This window comes from Xenopus laevis, chromosome 4L (assembly GCF_017654675.1).
Source record: "Xenopus laevis strain J_2021 chromosome 4L, Xenopus_laevis_v10.1, whole genome shotgun sequence".
NCBI classification, from domain to species: Eukaryota; Metazoa; Chordata; class Amphibia; order Anura; family Pipidae; genus Xenopus; species Xenopus laevis.
This window is the reverse complement of record NC_054377.1, coordinates 133028131-133049352: the sequence shown is the minus strand read 5'-3', so window position 1 is coordinate 133049352 and position 21222 is coordinate 133028131. Positions and strand designations below refer to the sequence as shown.

General features: G+C 41.1%; 1 protein-coding gene across 4 annotated transcripts in view; it reads right to left on the bottom strand.

The window, feature by feature from the left end:
* Positions 1-986: 986 nt before the first annotated feature.
* slc41a3.L (solute carrier family 41 member 3 L homeolog) overlaps positions 987-21222 on the bottom strand; it is a 52600-nt gene continuing 32364 nt past the window's right edge. For all 4 annotated transcript variants that reach the window (XM_018256688.2, XM_018256689.2, XM_018256690.2 and 1 more), the window contains 8 exon segments: positions 18246-18317; positions 17184-17328; positions 14203-14349; positions 11431-11575; positions 10629-10708; positions 4923-5057; positions 1974-2122; positions 987-1426 (listed from right to left, as the gene is read on the bottom strand). In XM_018256688.2, coding sequence (XP_018112177.1) covers positions 1241-1426; positions 1974-2122; positions 4923-5057; positions 10629-10708; positions 11431-11575; positions 14203-14349; positions 17184-17328; positions 18246-18317 — 1059 coding nt within the window. In that variant the 3' untranslated portion in view covers positions 987-1240.

Genomic DNA, 21222 nt, shown 5'->3' with positions numbered 1-21222 from the left:
TACAGAGGTGCTGCTGGAGAAGGGGGAGCTGGATTCTACAGGGACCAGAGAAATTCCAGTCTCACGATGGAGGGAGAAAAAGTAAATAAGAATTGATGCCAAAGCTAATTGGGAACTGCGGTGAAATTCTGCCCCGTGGGGTCATTTACCTCTGCAGTGATTAAAATGTGATGTGTTTTTGCCCAGTGCTTTCACCAGAATTTCAGCCAGGGAAGCGGAGCCTGACACAGTTGCAGCGATGCATCAACATTTATGCAACTGCACTCACACTTTGACACAAATCGCATGCAATTGTGCGCTGCACCTGTTATTCTCTAGTACTCAACGTACTAGTGATTCACCCTCCTCCCCGTGCCCTGCTCCGGAGCTCGGAAAGGTAAGCGCCGATTGCGATGGGAGCAGCATCAGAAAGGCCACCTCAGGGCGCCAAGGACCCTGGAACAGCCCTGCATATGCAAAGAAGATGGGACACACAGGGCCTGATTTACATAGCGGCACCCCTAGGCCCTCTGTCACTAATCACCCCATCGCCTCCTCAAACTTTTATCACTGGGACTGGAGCTATGGGGATTGGCTCTCAGGAAGTTTAAAAAACGATTGTATCTCCAGCGCATCCCCAGTGTTTCTGAACCAATGTGAGTATGTTTGGGCAGCATGCCGCCCCCTAAAATCCTGCCGCCCTAGGCCCGGGCCTTGGTGGCCTTTCCACAAACGCGGGCCTACGGACACAGTCCTACCAATATTGATGTTATCAGGTCCGGACTGAGAATTAAAATAGGCCCTGGCATTTCAGGTACACAGAGGCCCAATCAGCCCAAAAAGAGGCCCAAACAGCTCCCACCAGCCCACTAAATACTGACTTTCTATAGGACCTTATAGCAGCCCCTCTGGCATTTGCCAGAACCCACAGATTGCCAGTCCGGGCCTGGATGTTATATATCTATTTCACACAGAATGTAGAGTCACTCCAGCACTGACGTCACACCTTCAGAATTCCTGGTATTTTATTGTAAACAAACGGCATTAGATTTATATACAAATATAATCTTTTCATCATAAATCCAGTGCAGTTTCCCTGTTTGCTGAGACTTGATTCTACTGATAAATATTCTTAAGTAAAAATCAGATGTGTTATTCATCGTGGCTGATAGAGTGCAGCTCATAGAACAAGCTGGGTCTATCCAGTTAAAACCCATGGATCAAAGTGCTGGTACGGTTCTGCCCAACCTTCAATTGTCCCTTAGTTTCCGAGCTCGCTCTCTGTGCCGGTCAGGAGCCAGACCATACGGAAACACACGGCCAGGAAGCCGGTCCCCAGCAGGTCCCCAAGAGCGGTGAGGTAGGGGATGGAGAAATTGTCAGGGTCCAGTCCTCTTCTCCACATGAAGCGCACAATGAGATCTGCAATGTACAACAGGATACACACCTGCAATGGGACGGACGTGTTAGTGGCAGAAAGAATCCAACAATGGGCAGCGTCATATCTCAGTTCTTGGGTGCCACAGGGGGTAACACTATGGGGGTTATTTATTAAACTCTGAATGCCAAAAACAGGAAAAAGATCTTGTTTTTTAGTAGAAAATCTGAATTTTTAGTGGGAAAAAACCCCACAAATTTTGTCCTGTTTCATTTAATCTTTCTCTGCATCAGGGCTGGGCTGGGTGCTGTTTGGATGTTACTATACAGACCTTGGGATTTGTTTGTGAAGCTTGTTTCACAGTCATTCCAAGAAACATTATTTCATTTTCTGTAAAGACTCCAAGTACTTAATTGTATTAGACAGCCAGGTCTGCAAAGGAAATCCAAACTGCTGCCCAGTGCAGGGACGGCACCAAAGGGCATTACTGGCAATCCACGAGACTTTCCTCTTTTCTACAAAACTGTCCGTGCTTATGGGAAACTAAGATTTGGGCTATTGTGGCCTTCACATTCACCCCTTTGCTATTATTCATTCACACAGAGACCACTGTTACCTGTAGCAGAGCAGCAGTCAAGTAAAAGGTGATGAAGAAAACGTTGAGAGAAGCGTGGCCTCCCTGTAAGAGGTGGATTGCGTAGAGGAAAACCAGGTGGCCGGGCACTACCAGTAGGAAGAGAACTCGGGCAGACTTGGAATTAATACCTGTAACAAACATAAGGGTTAAGCAAGTCGTGTAGAAGACAACAGTGTAAAGGTTAACCAGCCCGAGATAAGAAGACAAGGAATACTGCAAGCTAGCAAGAAAATGAAAGCAGGGCTGGAAAATGTTTTTTCCAAAAAAGTGAATGTGAGAACTAAACCCTAAAATGAATATGGCTAAAAAATGCCATATTTTATATACTGAACTTATTGCACGAGGCTAAAGTTTCAGCTTGTCAATAGCAGCAATGATCCAGGACTTCAAACTTGTCACAGGGGGTCACCATCTTGGAAAGTGTCTGTGACACTCACATGCTCAGTGGGCTCTGAGCAGCTGTTGAGAAGCTAAGCTTAGGGGTCGTCACTAATTATCCAGCAGAAAATGAGGTTGTTCTGTAATATAAGCTGATGCTACAGGGCTGATTATTAAATTCTGATGCTAATTGCACTGGTTTCTTTACATACCAATTTATAATGAGTTTCAATGGGTGCATTTCCCTGATTTTAAGTAAAGTTTTCCGGGATCAAAACTTTGTCCTGATGTACCCAAAAACTGCTTTTTTTTCCTCTATGAATGTTATTATTTGTGAAATAAAGAGGTTTAAAATACTAACCAGATGTATATTCTGCCATGGTTCTGCCTGTAAATAGTCATTTGCAATGAGTCTGCCCCTTATACAGTCCTGCACCAATCACTTATTGCTTTAGGTTGTGTATGTGACTGACTTGCCCACGCCCCCCATAGTGTAACATTAACACTGCAATGCTTAACCCTTGTTATTCACACAGTAAATATTGTATCTCACAGTAAATGGATTCCTGTGCTTATATCCTTTCAGCACTTAAAGAAAAAGTTACTTTAACACATTTCCCTGATTTTACATTTTCCCGGATTTTACATAATTTTTTCCTGGTCCCCTGAAAAAGATAAAATGGGGGTTATACTGTTTATGCTTTATTCCTGATAATTTTTATTTAATTTGACTTACAAGTGTACTAGATGGGGCTGGGACACAGAGGTCCTGGTGTACAGTAAAGCTGACGTTTCCTTATTACTTGGAGGCAGGTACTATAGCTTTGGCCAAGACTATTAGCAGTTGGGTGATTTTTGAGAAATGCTAACTGCCCAGTGATTTCTCTGCTCTCTCATATGGTTTTTAAAGAAGCAAGGGATATCCCCAGCATCTGTAGGACCGAACCTTACCGACATCCCTAGCTGAAATAAATCCCCACTCAAAAAAAAAAAGAAAAAGAGAACTGCGAGTGGGTTCTGTTCCACTGAAGCAGATCTCACTTCCTTTTTTATCCTTTGCATTTGAACGGCAACATGACAGTTACAATAAAGGAAGGTGCACAACAGAGACTTACTAATAGCAAAACTTCAGCTACAGGCTAGATGGGCTCCCTACTATTAATGCCACATAAGTGGCTTCCTCCTAGGTTATTACTCAAGGTCAGACAGGCAGCTAAAAAATACATTTTAGCTCATATCCTAGTGCTTATATTGGCCTCTTGTGCTGCAACCATAATAGTGTAGGGACCCTGAGTTTTAGGTATAGTAACTCAGTCTTCCTTTGTATTTGAACACCTAGGTAGCCCTTTAAGTGTACCCAGGCAGCTATGTCTCCCCTTCCTGGGCCTGCTGGGATTTACTTTAGGCACTAGGTGGCGGCATGGAAAAGTATAAAGGGGTTTAGCACCATGTGCTCGGGGGTCTTCCTGGGACCTCACCTCTCTGTGACGTTGACACAGGTCCAGAGTTGAGACCTAAGCTGTGTGCCAAGACACAAGACCCCAGGCTGAGAATCCTTCTGAGCAGTACTTAAATCTCAAGAGAGAATTACCCAGGACTGTGGAAATTTGTATGCTGTTTATTTACCCTTGAGAGGTATTGTGATTTCTGCGTTTGACTTTGTGGTGCCTGAAGCGACTGAGAATATTTCTACTATATTGTTCCGGTTAATACACCTGCTAATTTGCTGCAAGAATTAGATTAGATTGGATTCTTTCTACCTGGAACAACCCATGGTACTGGGAGTTGCTGGGAGTCACTTAAGTACCAGTAGGTCAGTGGCACAGTACTGGCAGCCATAGCCTGGTCACACACTGCAACAATACACAGCTAAAGCACACTCAAGGGTGGGCTACAAGAGCAATCAGCTGTAATGCTCATATTCTGTAGCTAGACATTAGCTTGGAGCATGGTGTAGAGTCCTGCGCGGGTCCTACCTGCAATCCGCAACACGGACCCACAACCCGCATTCTTACCCGCTTGGAACTGCTACCCGACCCTACCCGCAAGTACCTTATCCGCAACCCGGACCCGCGACCCGCTGATCAACAAGAATCAGGAAGTGCTGTCATTGTAAACCGGAAGTGACATCATCGGAAGTAGACGTGATTAGAAAAAAAAGGAGTAAATCAGGAAGTGCTGTCATTGTAAACCGGAAGTGACATTTTCGGAAGTAGACGTGACCAGAAGAAAGGAGTGAATATCGATAGTGAGAAGACCCGCGGCCCGACCCGCAACCCGCAGAACCGCGGGTATACCCGCACCTGGAACTTCTAAACGCAACCCGCAGGGTACCGCAAGTTTTTGCAGGTAACCCACGGGTACCCGACCCACTGCAGGACTCTAGCATGGTGGACACTGATTTGCTGGCCACACACACTCCAACCTAAGTCTTCAAACTGACACTTTAGTCTTATTTGCAGGGTCCTGCGCCTTGCCTATGGCTCAGCTATTAGACAAATGCAGGTTTTTATACATCTCAGTTACTGCCTGGATCTACATGAATCTTACCTGAAGAGAAGAAGGTGGTACATGGGTTGGGCCAGTGCTGCCTCATTTTGTAGGGCAGAACACCTGGCATACTCCAGAAGTGCAGAAAGGTGGAGATCCGGCTTGCCTGTATAGCTACCAGGTTTCCAGCCACACCTGTGGGTTCCAAGATCAGAGTTAAAATACATTTGAAATAATAATAATAGTAATAATAATGTAGAGAGAACAGAATTGATCCAGTAGAGTATGGCAAGTGCACAATTGTATGTTTGTGTGTATGTGTTGCCTCTATCATCTTTAGCATTTAGCACAGTTCTAGCAGTATACAGGTACACTAGGGAGACACAGCAAGGGTATTTTGCTTATTTTCATTTTGCTTACTTATTTTCTTTATTTTTTAGCTGATTCCCATTTATACACTTTTCTTTTCCATTTCAATATCCACTTCTGCCATCCAAGTCACACATGTACAGACATATTTAGGCTCAACCAAACAAATACACCTGGAGAAATGATTCTCTCTTCTCAGACACTAAGCCATCATTGTATCATCAGAGCCCAGCTGTCTCCTATAATATAAGGCTTGCGAGCCAACTTACGCTAATTTTTTAATAACGGCTCTCATTTAAAGGGATAGACATCCTACTTACCCTATGTTTAAATCAGTTTCTAACCAGCTGATAAAATGATTTTATAGGAATTGTTCAGTATAAAAGTAAAACTGGGTAAATAGATAGGCTGTGCAAAATAAGAAATTTTTTAAATATAGTTAGTGAGACAAAAATGTAATGTATAAAGGCTGGAGTGACTGGATGTGTAACATAATAGCCAGAACACTACTTCCTGCTTTTCAGCTCTCTTGGTTTGCACTGATTGGTTACTTTCTTTTTCTGACTTGAGTTTTTTCTTGGTTTTAAAAACCATTATAATCACTAAATATGACCGTTACTAAATGGGCCTCTATGACTGCCCATATTGTGTATAATTTATATAGTAGATTTCTTTATTAAAAACCAAAATGGTAAAATGGCGAGGTGAAAATGGTAATGTCAGACTACTTAGTGGGGGGCACCAACTGAAGCATTTGCCTAGGGTGCCAAAATATCTTGGCCCGGCCCTGATTAGAAATATTGTTTATTTTGCACAGCCTATCTATGAATCCAGTTTTTATTTTTACACTGAAATATGTTTGGGAAGATTCTCATTCATCCATGGTCCAAGTTCCAATCTGGCTAATACAATCAACACCTAACTTCATGCCATCCTTGCGGATTGTGATTAACAGATTGTGTTGATTGGAGCAACATTCCAGAGGATATATTCCCGAAAAAAGATCCTATTTACAAGTTATTCGAAATTGAAAAAGCCAGTTGGATGACTGGTGAAATGTCTCCAAGAAAAAAACACAGCAAGTCTACGTGATTTGACTTATTTCTACAGATTTACACTGAAATGTTCCTAAAACATAACATAAAACATAAACATATAATATTTTAACAATGTGACCCAGTAACGGCCCAAAAAACAATTTTTCTTCAGCACACCATTTACTGTTTCATGCACCTGAGGAAGGGGTTTTCCCCCGAAAGCTTGTGTGTGAATTCCGCTGGAATAAAATGTTTTAAAGGCAAAGCCTGAGGTTGGTGTGCTACATATCCTATTATTCAAGAACCCAGTAACGGCCTACATTGTGCCCCAGATATTTGGACCCAATGAGACAGAGATAAGCCTTGCTAGTGCCAACAACCCAAAAATAAAACGTATAATATAACATGTGTTGGCGACCAGGCCTGATGTACCAGGGAAGCTAAAAGAGCAGAACAGAAGAAAGTAATTATTGGGAAGGCAATAAAACCCGGTGATAGAAAAGAGAAATAAATTAGAATACAAACTGCATATTTAGTAGTGTAATATTTGCATCTATAACTACCACAAAGGGTGCACAAGGGACAAATCATGCGGAAATCATCCACCCTGAGCTCTTTGCACAATTATATGAATATACAGAGAGACACCTTTAAATCTAGAAAGTATTTGCACATCCATTTATGATACAGAATTTACACACGAGGAATGTATCCTGAAGCTAGGAATTATGGGAGGTGCTATATAGGTATGGGACCTGTTATCCAGAATGCTTGGGACCTGGGATTTTCTGGATATCTTCATACCTTAAGTCTACTAGAAAATCATGTAAATACTAAATTAAGCCAATAGGCAGGTTTTGCTTCCAATAAGGATGAATAATATCTTAGTTTGGATCAAGTACAGGCTACTGTTTTATTATTACAGTGAGAATTGATAATTATTTGCTTTTAATGGAGTCTATGGGAGACAGCCTTCCCTTAATTCTGAGCTTTCTGGATAACCGGTTTCCAGATAACGGATTCCATACCTGTACTACTATGTTCATACAGTTTTATGAAGTGCTACTTGTATACGCAGCACTGTACATTCTTACAATACAATGAGAGAACAGGCAGGGAGGAAAAAACAATGCTATAATGAAGAATGAATGTATATAGTGAATAAAGTACCCCCTTGTGTAAAATATAAGGATATTACAGAGGAGTTTCATGACCATATAAAAACACGAAGCCGAATGCCGAGTGATTTTATACAGGTCATGGAACTCCGAGGTGACTTCTAATATCCTCATATTTTGCAACAAGGGGCACTTTATTTATTATAATACACAAAAAATTACATCAGAACTCACCGTTTATAAGGATATAATTAACAGGAAATTCGTGGCTTTTCACAAAAGCCATGGATTTCCTGTAAATTATATCCTTATAAACGGTGAGTTCTGATGTCATTTCTGTCACATGACTCACTAAAACTTTTGAATTATAATAAATAAAGTGCCCCCTATTGCAAAATATGAGGATATTAGAAGTAACTTCGGAGTTCCATGACCTGTATAAAAACACTCCGCCTTCGGCCTTGTGCTTTTATATGGTCATGAAACTCCTCTGTAACTTATAATATCCTTATATTTTACAAGAGGGGGTACTTTATTCACTATATAATACACAAAAGCCATGAATATCTTGTAAATCATATCCTTATAAATGGTGACTAGTGATGTCATCAGTTATAAACGGTGAGTAGTGATGTCATTTTCATCACATGACTTACTGAAATTTGTGTATAATAATAAATAAAGTACCCCTTTTTGGAAAATATGAGGATATTAGAAGTAACCTCGGAGTTCCATGACCTGTATAAAAACACTCTGCCTTCGGCCTTGTACTTATATGGTCATAAAACTCCTTGGTGACTTATAATATCCTTATATTTTACAATAGGGGGTACTTTATTCACTATATAATACACAAAAGCCATGAATATCTTGTAAATTATATCCTTATAAACGGTGAGTTCTGATGTCATCAGTTATAAACGGTGAGTTCTGATGTCATTTCTGTCACATGATTAACCAAAATGTGTGTATTATAATAAATAAAGTACCCCAGTTGCAAAATATGAGGATATTAGAAGTTACCTCGGAGTTCCATGACCTATATAAAAACACTCGGCCTTCGGCCTCGTGTTTTTATATGGTCATGAAACTCCTCGGTAACTTATAATATCCTTATATTTTACAAGAGGGGGTACTTTATTCACTATATATTACTCGTGGTTCTACTAAGGACTCAATGGCTTACTCAGGGATGTAATTATGACCCAATTACTTACTCACGGCTCTACAAATTCCTTCCTTATTGCTCGACTCTCCATCATATTGCATATTAGTTATTTTGCAGATTATACCAGCAGATTATACCAGATTTGCTTCCTGCAGAAGCGTGGGGCAGCCGTGTGATCCAGTGATTCTCCCACCCACTAGGGGAACTTCAGAACGACCTCCAGGCTGATGCTGGTTTCTGGGTCCCCATGCATACAGAGCAGACTAAAGAGGTGCATTAGCGTTTGCTAGGAGCGTGTCCGGCTTTCATTAATAAGCACTGAGCAGTTTGTGAGCATTTTATTTACCGAGTATGAAGAAGTAAGCACATGAAGTAATGTGTTAATAATACACAAGAGCCATGATTATCCTGTAAATTATATCTTTATAAACGGTGCTTAGTGATGTCATCGGTTATAATCGGAGCTTAGTGATGTCATTTTTGTCACATGACTCACTGAAATTTGTGTATTATAGTAAATAAATTACCCCCTGTTGCATATTAGAAGTCACCGGAGTTCCATGACTTGTATACAGTAAAAGCACTCAGCCTTTGGTCTTGTGTTTTTATATGGTCATGGAACTCCCTGGTAACTTATAATTACGGATGCACCGAATCCACTATTTTGGATTCGGCCAAACCCCCCAAATCCTTTGTGAAAGATTCGGGCGAATACCGAACCGAATCCGAACCCTAATTTGCATATGCAAATTAGGGGTGGGAATTTTTTTACCTCCTTGTTTTGTGACAAAAAGTCATGCAATTTCCCTCCCCACCCCTAATTTGCATATGCAAATTAGGATTTGGTCGGCCAGGAAGAAGGATTCGGCCGAATCCGAATCCTGCTGAAAAAGGCCCAATCCTGGCCAGATCCTGGATTCAGTGCATCCGTACTTATAATATCCTTTTTTAATATTAATATTTTACAAGAGGGGGTACTTTAATCACTATATACTGCATGCTTCTGAGTGTGTGTGCTACTCTGTATTAATGTATGCGGTGCATATTCCCATGTTACTGTTACTCTTCCTAAGGTCAGTGGTGTATACAATTTTGGATGTCACTTCCTGACACTTTCCTCCCTTCTTCTGGGTGTTCTGAGTATTCTGAATAAATATCACACATAACTTACTGCCACTATATAAACAAAAGATGGCGATGAAGTAATGGAAGTACACTAACTTCTATTCAACATCTGGTTCAAGTTTTGTCACTTTTTTTCTTTACCTTTTTTTTTTTTTACCAATTAATAACATCATATTCAAGTACAGGTGTGGGACCTGTTATCCAGAATGCTCTGGACTGGGGGTTTTCCAGATAAGGGATCTTTCTGGAATTTGAATCTTCATACCTTAAGTCTACTAGAAAATCATGTAAACATTAAATAAACCCAATAGGCTGCTTTTGCTTCCAATAAGGATAAATTATATCTTAGTTGGGATCAAGTACAAGGTACTGTTTTATTATTACAGAGAAAAAGGAAATCATTTTAAAAAATATGGATTATTTGGATAAAATGGAGTCTATGCGGCCTTTCTGTAATTCAGAGCTTTCTGGAAAGGGTTTTCGGATAACGGATCCCATACCTGTACAATTCCAGGGTGGGCCCTAGTGCATCTGTATCTGCTGCATCAAAGCTAGTTCCCCCTAGAGGTTAGAATTATTACTGCAGTTTGCTCTGCGTCACTACTTACAGCACATACTACAGGTATTTTCATCCTAATGTAAAAATATAAAAGCACAGGGCAATGCCACATTGTTAGGGGAAGAAAACAGACCTCTAAACTGAGGCACTAACAACAGGGAGATGCCAAAGTTCTTCTTTGTGGTTTTTTTTTCACTTGTAATTTGTTCTGCTTTGCCCTACAGTTCAAATTCTTGGTGCAACGTCACATAAAATTATACAGCCTATATGGCCTATGCAGATAAAGTATAATGAGAACCTGTCTGACTCATGTAATTGCCACTTAGATAGTTTGAAAATAACATGCCTTAATGCCTGTTTATATAAATAGATAAAAAGAGAAGAACCCACCATTAATCACAGGGGTGAATACAGCCATCCCTTCAAATTTGGGGTCCGTGACTGTCTTGTCCAAAATGAGACCACCAATGCTACAAAGGAATGTACAAGAAAAGATACAAGCTTTTAAATCTGGAGTCAGTGAAAGGAGAATGAGTGTATGGAAACAATTCATGCCTTAAAGGAGAACTAAAGCCTAACTAAAGAAGTAGCTAGAAATGTTGTACATTATGTTTTGTGCTTCTGTACAAGCCCAAGGCAATCGCAGTCATTTAGCAGTAAAGATCTGTGTCTCCAAAGATGCCCCAGTAGTTCCCCATCTTCTTTTCTGCTGATTCACTGCACATGCTCTGTGCTGCTGTCACTTACTGAGCTTAGGGACCCACTCACAATATACAGTACACATAGAATATAAATGTCACAATATAAGGCTGATTAGTAATTAATACAGATAATTACTACATGGCAGCACAGAAACCAGTGCAATTAGCATCAGAATTTAATAATCAGCCCTGTAGCATCAGCTTATATTACAGGCCAAACTTATTTTCTGCTGGATAATTAGTGACGACCCCTAAGCTTAGCTTCTCAACAGCTGCTCAGAGCCCACTGAGCATGTGAGTGTCACAGACACTTTCCAAGATGGTGACCCCCTGTGACAAGTTTGAAGTCCTGGATCATTGCTGCTATTGACAACCTGAAACTTCAGGCTGGTGCAATAAGTTCAGTATATGAAATATATAATTTTTAGCCATATTCATATGGTTTAGTTCTCCTTTAAAGGAAAAGCAAGTTAGAACGTCAGAGGCATTACCTGCTGATAGACATGGCCACAATTACCGGCTGCCAGCCAGATTTTAGTACCTCGGCAATGGACGGACTCTGCTTAGCCATAGCAACCCACAGAGGGATGAGGATGAGGAAGACAGCACAGATAAGCGGGGAAAGATACTGAATATCTGGAAAGGATTTGAAAAAAATAAATAAAGAACATATATATTAATAGACTTAAAGGGGTTGTTCACCTTTAAATTAACTTTTAGTATGATGTAGAGAGTGATATTCTGAGACAATTTGCAATTGCTTTTCATTTTTCTCTTAAAATGCTCCGTGTAACTTCACTCTTAAGGAGACTTTGGCAGTACACCTGCTTTTTTGAAACCAAAACTTGCCTCCAAGCCAGGAATTCAAAACACTTTGTTGCACCCTAGGCCTCTTCTGCTTAGCCCTAGTTCCAGCCCTGTTGGGGATCACTGCTTTAAGGTGTACAAATTAAGAGCTCCCCCCTCTTTTAGACATGTACATTTAAAGGGGTTGTTCACCTTTACTTTAACTTTCAGTATGATGTAGAGAGTGATATTCTGAGACAATTCGCAATTGGTTTTCATTTTTTATTATTTGTGTTTTTTGAGTTATTTAGCTTTTTATTCAGCATCTCTCCAGTTTGCAATTTCAACAATGTGGATACTAGGGTCCATATTACCCTAGCAACCATGCATTGATTTGAATAAGAGACTGGAATATGAATAGGAGAGGCCCGAATAGAAGCTGGGAAGCTGGTAAGAGTCAGAAGAAGAAGGCAAATAATTCATATACTATGCCAGCATGGTTTTATGCATAATAGATCTTGCCAGACTAACTTTATTTCTTTTTATGAGAAGGTAAGTGAAGGGTTAACATGCCTGCATGTTAACCCTTCAGTAAGTAGGGACCTTGATTCTGGCATGGCAGTGGATGTGATTTACTTAGACTTTGCTAAAGCATTTGATACAGTGCCACACAAAAGGTTACTGGTTAAAGTAAGGAATGTTGGCCTGGAACATAGTATTTGTACCTGGATAGAGAACTGGCTAAAAGATAGACTACAAAGAGTGGTGATAAATGGAACATTTTCTAATTGGACCAGTGTTGTTAGTGGAGTACCGCAGGGCTCTGTACTAGGTCCCTTGCTTTTCAACTTGTTTATTAATGACCTGGAGGTGGGCATTGAAAGCACTGTTTCTATTTTTGCAGATGATACTAAATTGTGCAGAACTATAGGTTCCATGCAGGATGCTGCCACTTTTCAGAGTGATTTGTCAAAGTTGGGAAACTGGGCAGCAAACTGGAAAATGAGGTTCAATGTTGATAAATGCAGGTTATGCACTTTGGCAAAAATAATATAAATGCAAGTTATACACTAAATGACAGTGTCATTCTGTGGCTACTAAAGCAAATAAAGTTCTGTCTTGTATAAAAAAGGGCATTAACTCAAGGGATGAAAACATAATTATGCCTCTTTATAGGTCCCTGGTGAGGCCTCATCTGGAGTATGCAGTGCAGTTTTGGACTCCAGTCCTTAAGAGGGATATAAATGAGCTGGAGAGAGTGCAGAGACTAAGTGCAACTAAACTGGTTAGAGGGAGGGAAGAGTTAAATTATGAGGGGAGACTGTCAAGGTTGGGGTTGTTTTCTTTGGAAAAAAGGCGATTGCGAGGGGACATGATTACACTTTACAAGTACATTAGAGGACATTATAGACAAATAGCAGGGGACCTTTTTAACCATAAAGTGGATCACCGTACCAGAGGCCACCCCTTCAGACTAGAAGAAAAGAACTTTCATTTGAAGCAACGTAGGGGGTTCTTCACAGTCAGGACAGTGAGGTTGTGGAATGCACTGCCGGGTGATGTTGTGATGCTGATTCAGTTAATGACTATAAGAATGGCTTGGATGATTTTTTGGACAGACATAATATCAAAGGCTATTGTGATACTAAACTCTATAGTTAGTATAGATATGGGTATATAAAATTTATGTGAAAGTAGGGAGGGGTGTGTGTATATGGATGCTGGGTTTTCATTTGGAGGGGTTGAACTTGATGGACTTGATGGAACCCAATTCAACTATGCAACTATATATATAAAAATAAGAAATTATGAAATTGAAAAGTTGCTTAGAATTGGCCATTCTATAACATATTAAAGGGTAACTTAAAGGCGACCCACCCCTTTAACTAGATGGTAATATCACCCTTTTTTACAGAAAAGAATTACAATTCCCAGAATTCTCGCGTGTGGATGCTGAGAGTGTTTAATCACTAACGGTGTCGGCTGGCATACTCTACCACAGACTTACTGTATATGGCATATCTTAATCTCTCTGGCACCAGACATTTCTGCACTGTTTTTATGGCTCATTCACACTGGAATATAAAGATTAACACAGAGCTGCACACACTTATGCAGTTGGGAAGCTCATTCCATTTATTGTGATCACCGGTGCATCAACATTTTGGGGACCACAACCCTCCCTTTGTATTAGATCAAATACTTGGGAGTTAATTACAGCTCAGTAAGTGCATTACTGACCTGCTATTGAGCCAGCTTCTGTAATATAAAGTGAACAAGCCCTAAAATTTCATGTGCTTTCCCTCTTATTCCCCTTACTAGAAATTCACAGAGACTCTGAGGTTTTGAAGGTGCAACATCCCCTAGAGCACATGCTTAGATACATACTTCCTTAAATGTGGGTGTTATTATATGGACAGCCATAGCATCACAGCAGTGACCCTCTTTCCACAGACATTTCTGCAGATTTCTCGTACCTTTATATCGGAACAGTGTACTGCTAATGCCCGCCAGTAATGATAATGTGATCAGATCTCCGAGGCTGGCAGCGATAGGGGTCGCAACGTTGTCAGGATTGATTCCAACTTTTCTGGAAACGATAATGACTCCAATCATCACCAGACCTAAAAAACAGAATTTCAGGAACTTAAATTAATATTATATATGGATATACATATAGAAATACATTAAATCATATATTTTTGGATGGTTATGTCCTTTAAAGGCATGGTGAAAGATGGAATGTGCTAAAAATTCCAAGTTGTAACCCCTTTTATTAATCTGTTTGAATTTTGCTACCTTAAAGGCGAAAGAAAGGCTAAAATGAAGAATCAGAAAGGTCTATGTAAATACACCAGTAAACCCTCTGCTGCTCTGAGTCCTCTGAGTCAAAAGAAACACAGCATTTCTGTCCTTCTATTGTGTACACGTGCTTCTGTATCAGACTTCCTTCTTTTGGTTTAAACCTCCAAGGCTTGGGCTTGAGCATGCTCAGTTTGCTCCTCTCTCCCTCCCTTTTCCCCTCTTCCTTCCTCCCCTCCCTGCTGTCATCTGAGCCCAGAGCTATGAGTGAGCAGGGAGAGACTCAGACAGGAAGTGATGTCACACCAAGCTAATATGGCAGCTGCTATCCTAAACAAACAGAGAGAGCTTCTAGAGCTGTTTACTCAGGTATGGTAAAGCATTCTGCAGAATAAATATAGTGTTATAGCTTGCACTATTACACTATTAGCAATAAACTACCTTGGTAGCTTTCCTTCTCCTTTAGGAAATGAGCGCACATTTAATACTGGGTGAGCTTGAGCATATTCATTATATCTGTAAATATTAAAAAGTAAACAGGAAAGCAAACTGAACTGCTAGAGTGATTTAAGTATATTCCTGGAAACGTACATTTATTAAAAGGTGTTGTCAGCTGAACCACACTGCCACCCAGTGTTCACCAGGGAATATACACCTTCTAAAGATGCCGGCCCTGTAGCACAGATGCCAGCAAAAAGTAATTGATTCTCCCAGTGCGAAATAAGATAATAATGTTATTTTATATAAAATTACAATAATATTGTCCAAGGGATCTCCATAACCATGTAGTCAGGCGTCCCGAGACAAAGTGGTTTGTGAAGGAATTCCAGAAAAAATCAGGAATGTATGAAGGTCGACCCACCACAAAAGCAAGTTAAGTCACAACATCCCCTGTCCCAGGCCAGTTTATAAGGTGCGTATCTCATTAACCCTGACCTGCATGATGGATTCCTTTCAAGCACATAAATGTCCCAGCAGTGAGGCTTCCTGGAAGCTTTAGTAAAGCACTGAGCTCAAGCAATATATACACAGGGATAGGGTTCAGTCTATCATCATGATCCACAACATATGGACATTCTCTTATGTCCTGCAGTTATTTCCTAGTAATCAGAGCACCGTTGTCCCTGGCTGTAGCCAATGACATCAATGATGCAGAATCATTCCCTCTAGAATATTCTGCCAACAGACATTCACATTCCAATACTGGCTCTTTGATCCACCAGACATGAATCTGAAATCAAAATCATTAACCCTATAATTCTACAGCCTGGCTGATGGTTTAGGAACAGCTTTAGTGCCCCGGGTCACCTATAACTCACTCACATATTCAGCCGTCTCTTTATGGCTGGTAGGAGACGCTGAGAGTTGCAGTTACGCAGCAGCTGGAGGCAGGCCAGGACTGGCAATCCGTGGGTTCTGGCAAATGCCAGATCAATATAAGATCAATATTACAAAACACTGAAGCGAGATGGATACTTGTAACTCAAAGTATTCATCAAACACTTCAAAGCAAACTAGTTCGGTGTATATTACATACAAAGTAGCTAATGGTTAAAACATAACCTTTAATTCAGTTACACTTAAAATGAGAACGCTCGATAGCCACACACTCACTGCTGTAACCTTCTGTCAGCAGTGCTGGACACGTGTCCTTAAAAAACTTGAAATTAAAAACAGCTTGGAACGGTGGTTCCAAGTGTATAATTATGTGCATCCCCAATGGGTTAATTCTAAATGCGCCAAAGGTTTGTGCTACCTGCTCCCACCCTTCCGTTTGTGCCCCCCGTAAGCCAAACCTGCCTATCTATGTAGGGACAGGGTAGGAGCTAGGCATCCCACCATCCACCTATGCCGCCCAACGCGTTTCGCTGAAGAAGCAGATTTAGTCGGCGAAACGTGTTGGGCGGCATAGGTGGACGGTGCATGTAACAATTAAGACATTAGCTCCATTTACAGGAGCTGCTATAAGGTCCCATAGAAAGTCATCATTTTGTGGGCTGTGCGGCTGTTTGGGCCTCTGTGTGGGCTGATTAGGCCTCTGGGTACCTGAAATGCCAGGGCCTATTTTGACTCTCAGTCCAGATCTGGCTGGAGGGACTCGTACAAGTTATTTCTGGTTTGACATAAGTATAAGTTCGTCACTGCCATTGGTTTCATATGACCCTTGATGGCTGTGATGACTGATTAAAGGAACAGTAACACACCTAAAATAAATATATATAATATAATGAAAATATAATGTACTGTTGCCCTGCACTGGTACAACTGATCTGTTTGCTTCACAAACTCTACTATAGTTCATATAAACAAGCTGCTGTGTAGCCATGGCAGATTGAAAAAAAGACTAAATGGCGCAGGTTAAATAGTGGATAACAGATAACACCATTCATTTCTACAGAGCTTATCTGCTGTGCAACCTGAGCCTTTTCTCCTTTGAATGGCTGCCCCCAGTGCTACACAGCAGCTTATTAATATAAACAATAGTAGTGTTTCTGAAGCAAACACAGCAGTTTTACCAGTGAAGGGCAACTCTGCATTATATTTGTATTACTTTAAAACACTTTCCTTTTTTGATGTTACTGTTCCTTTAATTACATTCTGGCCCAGATAATGATAAACCTGCTTTCCAGGGTAGGGATGGAGCCATGGAACTTACCCAAGGACAGAGCGGCAATGAATGCGGTGGTAACACTGCTGGCGCAGAGGACGGCGGCTTGGTCCAGTTCCACATAACCTTTAGACAAGGAACCCAGGATAACTGCAGCGATGGCTGCCAGGAGCCCAACTACTGTGGCCTGAACCTGCAATGTGTACACAAAAACTGGGTAATACTGTTCTGTGCTGAATGACTGCACAAAGCAGCCTATAGATAGTGTATGGAGCTGCACAAGCTGAACAGCACAGGGAGTTGCACAGTAACCTAGGTTAAATCCTATCCAGTTTCCAGGGTCAGTGACTCTAGCAACCAGAATGGCCGGGGTTGGACTGGTGGGTGTAGGGCCCACCGGGGCTGCTGACCCAGGGGCTCCCACACCCCCCATGGGCCCCCGCAGCCCTGCCCGCACTCCCATGGGGCCCCACCCGCACCCCCCTACAGGTCTGAAACCACCCGCTTTACCCCACCCCTGAGCACATTTGAAGTACCATCAGCGCAGCAGGTGAGGGAGATCAACAGGACCCACAAGGGTCGGGGAATGGGTATGAATATTCAATGGTACAGGTATGGGATCCATTATCTGGAAACCTGTTATCCAGAAAGTGCCGAATTATGGGAAGGTCGTCTCCTGTAGACTCCGTTATAAGTAAATAATTCTAATTTTTAATATTTCCTTATTCTCTGTAATAATAAAACAGTCCCTTGTACTTGATCCTAAGATGTAATTAATCCTTATTGCAGGGAAAAAAACCAATCCTATTGGGTTTAACGTTTCAATTATTTTTTAGTAGACAATGTACGGAGATCCAAATTACGGAAAGATCCCTTATCCGGCCTGAGCATTCTGGATAACAGGTCCCTTACCTGTATGATTATTTTTCGATGATTTGTCTTTCTGTTCAGACCCTTTCTATGAACTTAGCAATCAGAATAATAGCAAATGAAAAGACATTTGCCAACTATCTTATCTTAATACCACTGTCTGTAGTAAACTATGACTGTACTAAACGTTTATTTTAATATCATCAGCCACATGAATAACAACTTGCTTGTAGCACTCACCTGTATTAAAGCCAGGTTGCTGACTGCCATTGTCCACCTTTCTTTGGGGTCATCCATTTGTCCTGTGTTTGCCTGGAACAAGAGAGGGTACATAACTAAGTGCATGCTTACACAGCAGTGGCTCTCCCAGGGCCAGCCCAGAATATATATATCTATATATATATATAGTTTTATAAATAGTTTTGCTAGCAATATGCTTTTCCCATAGCTTAAAGGGGTTGTTCGCTTTTGATATAACTTTTAGTATGATATAGAGAGTCATATTCTGAGACAATTTGCAATTGGTTTTCATTTTTTATTATTGAAGGTTTTTGAGTTATTTAGCTTTTTATTCAGCAGCTCTTCAATTTGCATCTTAACCAATCTGGTAACTAGGGTCCAAGTTACCCTAGCAACCATGCATTGATTTAAATAAGAGAATGGAATATGAATAGGAGAGGCCTGAATAGAAGGAACAGTAATAAAAAGGACACAATAACAATACATTTGTAGCCTTAGGGTCAGTCCACACGTGCAGAAAAAGGCAAATAACTATAAAACTATAAAAAAAAAAAAATAATGAAAACCCAAATGAAAAGTTGCTTAGAATTGGCCATTCTATATCATAATAAAAGTTACCTTAAAGGTGAACCACCCCTTTAAAGGGCATGTAAAGGAAAAAAAATAATAAAATCCCATTTTTACTTTCTTTAATGAAAAAGAAACCTATCTCCAATATACTTTAATTAAAAAATGTGTACCGTTTTTATAAGAAACCTGACTGTATGCAGTGAAATTCTCCCTTCATTTACTGCTATGGATAGGAATTGTCAGACGGTCCCTAACTGCTGAGCAGGGAAACAATCATACTTATGTACAGCAGGGGGAGCCCCCGCCTTACTTCCCAGCCATGCAGAACTCAAGCAGCTTTGTTTATGACTATCCCTAAGCAGCCCAGACCACACTGAGCATGTGCACAGTCTTAGTCTTGCAAAGATGTTTAACAAAGTTACAAGATGGTGACCCCCTGTAGCCAACTTTGAAAGCATAAATTATTTGTTTGATTAGACTTGTGGTGCAGTAAGTTCATCTTTATATTTCGTATACAAAATACAGCATTTCTAGCCTTATTCTATTTTAGACTTTACATGCCCTTTAAACGTAAACCCAGAAGTTCCAGAACTGTAGATTTGATGTTGTTGGCAGGGAAAGGGTTAAGAAACATCTGTTTCCCAGGGATACTTCCCCATGATATATGGTGGCATGTGTATGCTTCCCCCATTTTTATATTTAGCCGTATGAAATTTCACAGTTGAAAAGAACAGGTGCCCTTAAAGCAAAGCCTGTAAAGGGAATGCAGCATGTATGGCAGGGACAGCCAATCAGGGCTTCTCCATCTGTTGCTGTGGTGCAGCTTCCAGCCCAGAATGCCTGTAGATGTAGTTCAGCAACAGCTGGCTATCCTTAAAGGGTCGCTGTACATTTATTATTTTTCTAGCTGGATTTGTGTCACCTCAAATTGGCCTCCTTGCAGAATGGAATCTGAACTGCTAAAAATCACAATCTGTAGCATTTGGGAACAAAAATATAATTTTTCCAGTGGTGCATTGCTTTAAAGTCACAGGACGTTAAAGGGTAGAGGACGTGGGATGATTTCCAGATGCAACGCTCTTACGTTGATGAGCAAATGCAGCTAAACTGCTGTAGAATGGAATAGGGGGTGGGGGGGACAGGGTTCAGTGTTTTGTCTGAGCCACCCAAGCTGTAGCTGGTGACAAATACTGAATATGGAGCAGCAACAATTAAGGGTAAGGCCACACGAGGAGATTCAGGGAGATTTTTATCGTCTGGCGACTAATCGCCTCGTCTTTTGAGCAACTATCTCCCCGAACTGTCACTGAGGCAACTTCGGGCGACTATAGAAAACGCATTGACACGTGTGCATTAGCGCAGGCGACTTTGCATTGTAGCCTATGTGGAAAAACGCTGAGGCAGTTCGGGGAGATAGTCGCTCAAAAGACGAGGCGATTAGTCGCCAGGCGACAAAATCTCCCCGAATCTCCTTGTGTGGACTAGCCCTAAAACAGATCAATCCTGCCGCATGGAATTAATTTTAGCATAAGTATGTGGACTGCCAAATGAAATGAGAAATAAATATACACCTAGAAATCCCATAATAATACCCCTTAGCAATAGCACATACGTATATGGACATAATCAGGGCCAGAATCAGGGCCAGAAAGAAGAGGTCACTGAGAAATAACTGTTTGTGCAGTAGGTATGTATGCGTAAGTATGCAAAAAAGGAATGCCAAGTTTTTCCAAACTACAAATCCCATAATCCCCACAATAGATCAGAATAGCTGGCATTTTTACATACATTCTGGCATAGTGTCTTCCTACATGAGGCTGACATCAGAAATCTCTTCACACGGAGCAACAGCGGAGCCATTAGGGCAGAGACACACGGTCAGATTTGATTATTCAAATCCTCTTTGTGTGCGCTTCATGTTATTTTAAGATAAATATAATATATAAATAATTAAATATTTATAAGGCAGAGACACACAGTCAGACTCGGGGAGATTAATCGCCCAGCGACAAATCTCCTCTTCTTCGGGGCGATTCATCTCCCCGAACTGCCTTCCCGCTGGCTAGAATTTAAATCGCCGGCGGGATGGCACTCGGAGCGCTTCGATTTCCGAAGTCACGGAAAATTCGGGCGACTTCGGAAAATGAAGCGATCCGAGAGCCACCCCACTAGCGATTTACATTCTAGCCGGCGGGAAGGCAGTTCGGAGAGATCAGTCACCACGAAGAAGAGGAGATTTGTCGCTGGGCGACTAATCTCCCTGAATCTGACCGTGTGTCTCTGCCCTTAAAAATACTTAATTATTTATATTTTATATTTATCTTAAAATAACTTGAAGCACACACAAAGACTACGCTTGGCGCGTTTCGTGGCTAATGCCACTTCCTCATGAGCCCCGATAGCCGGA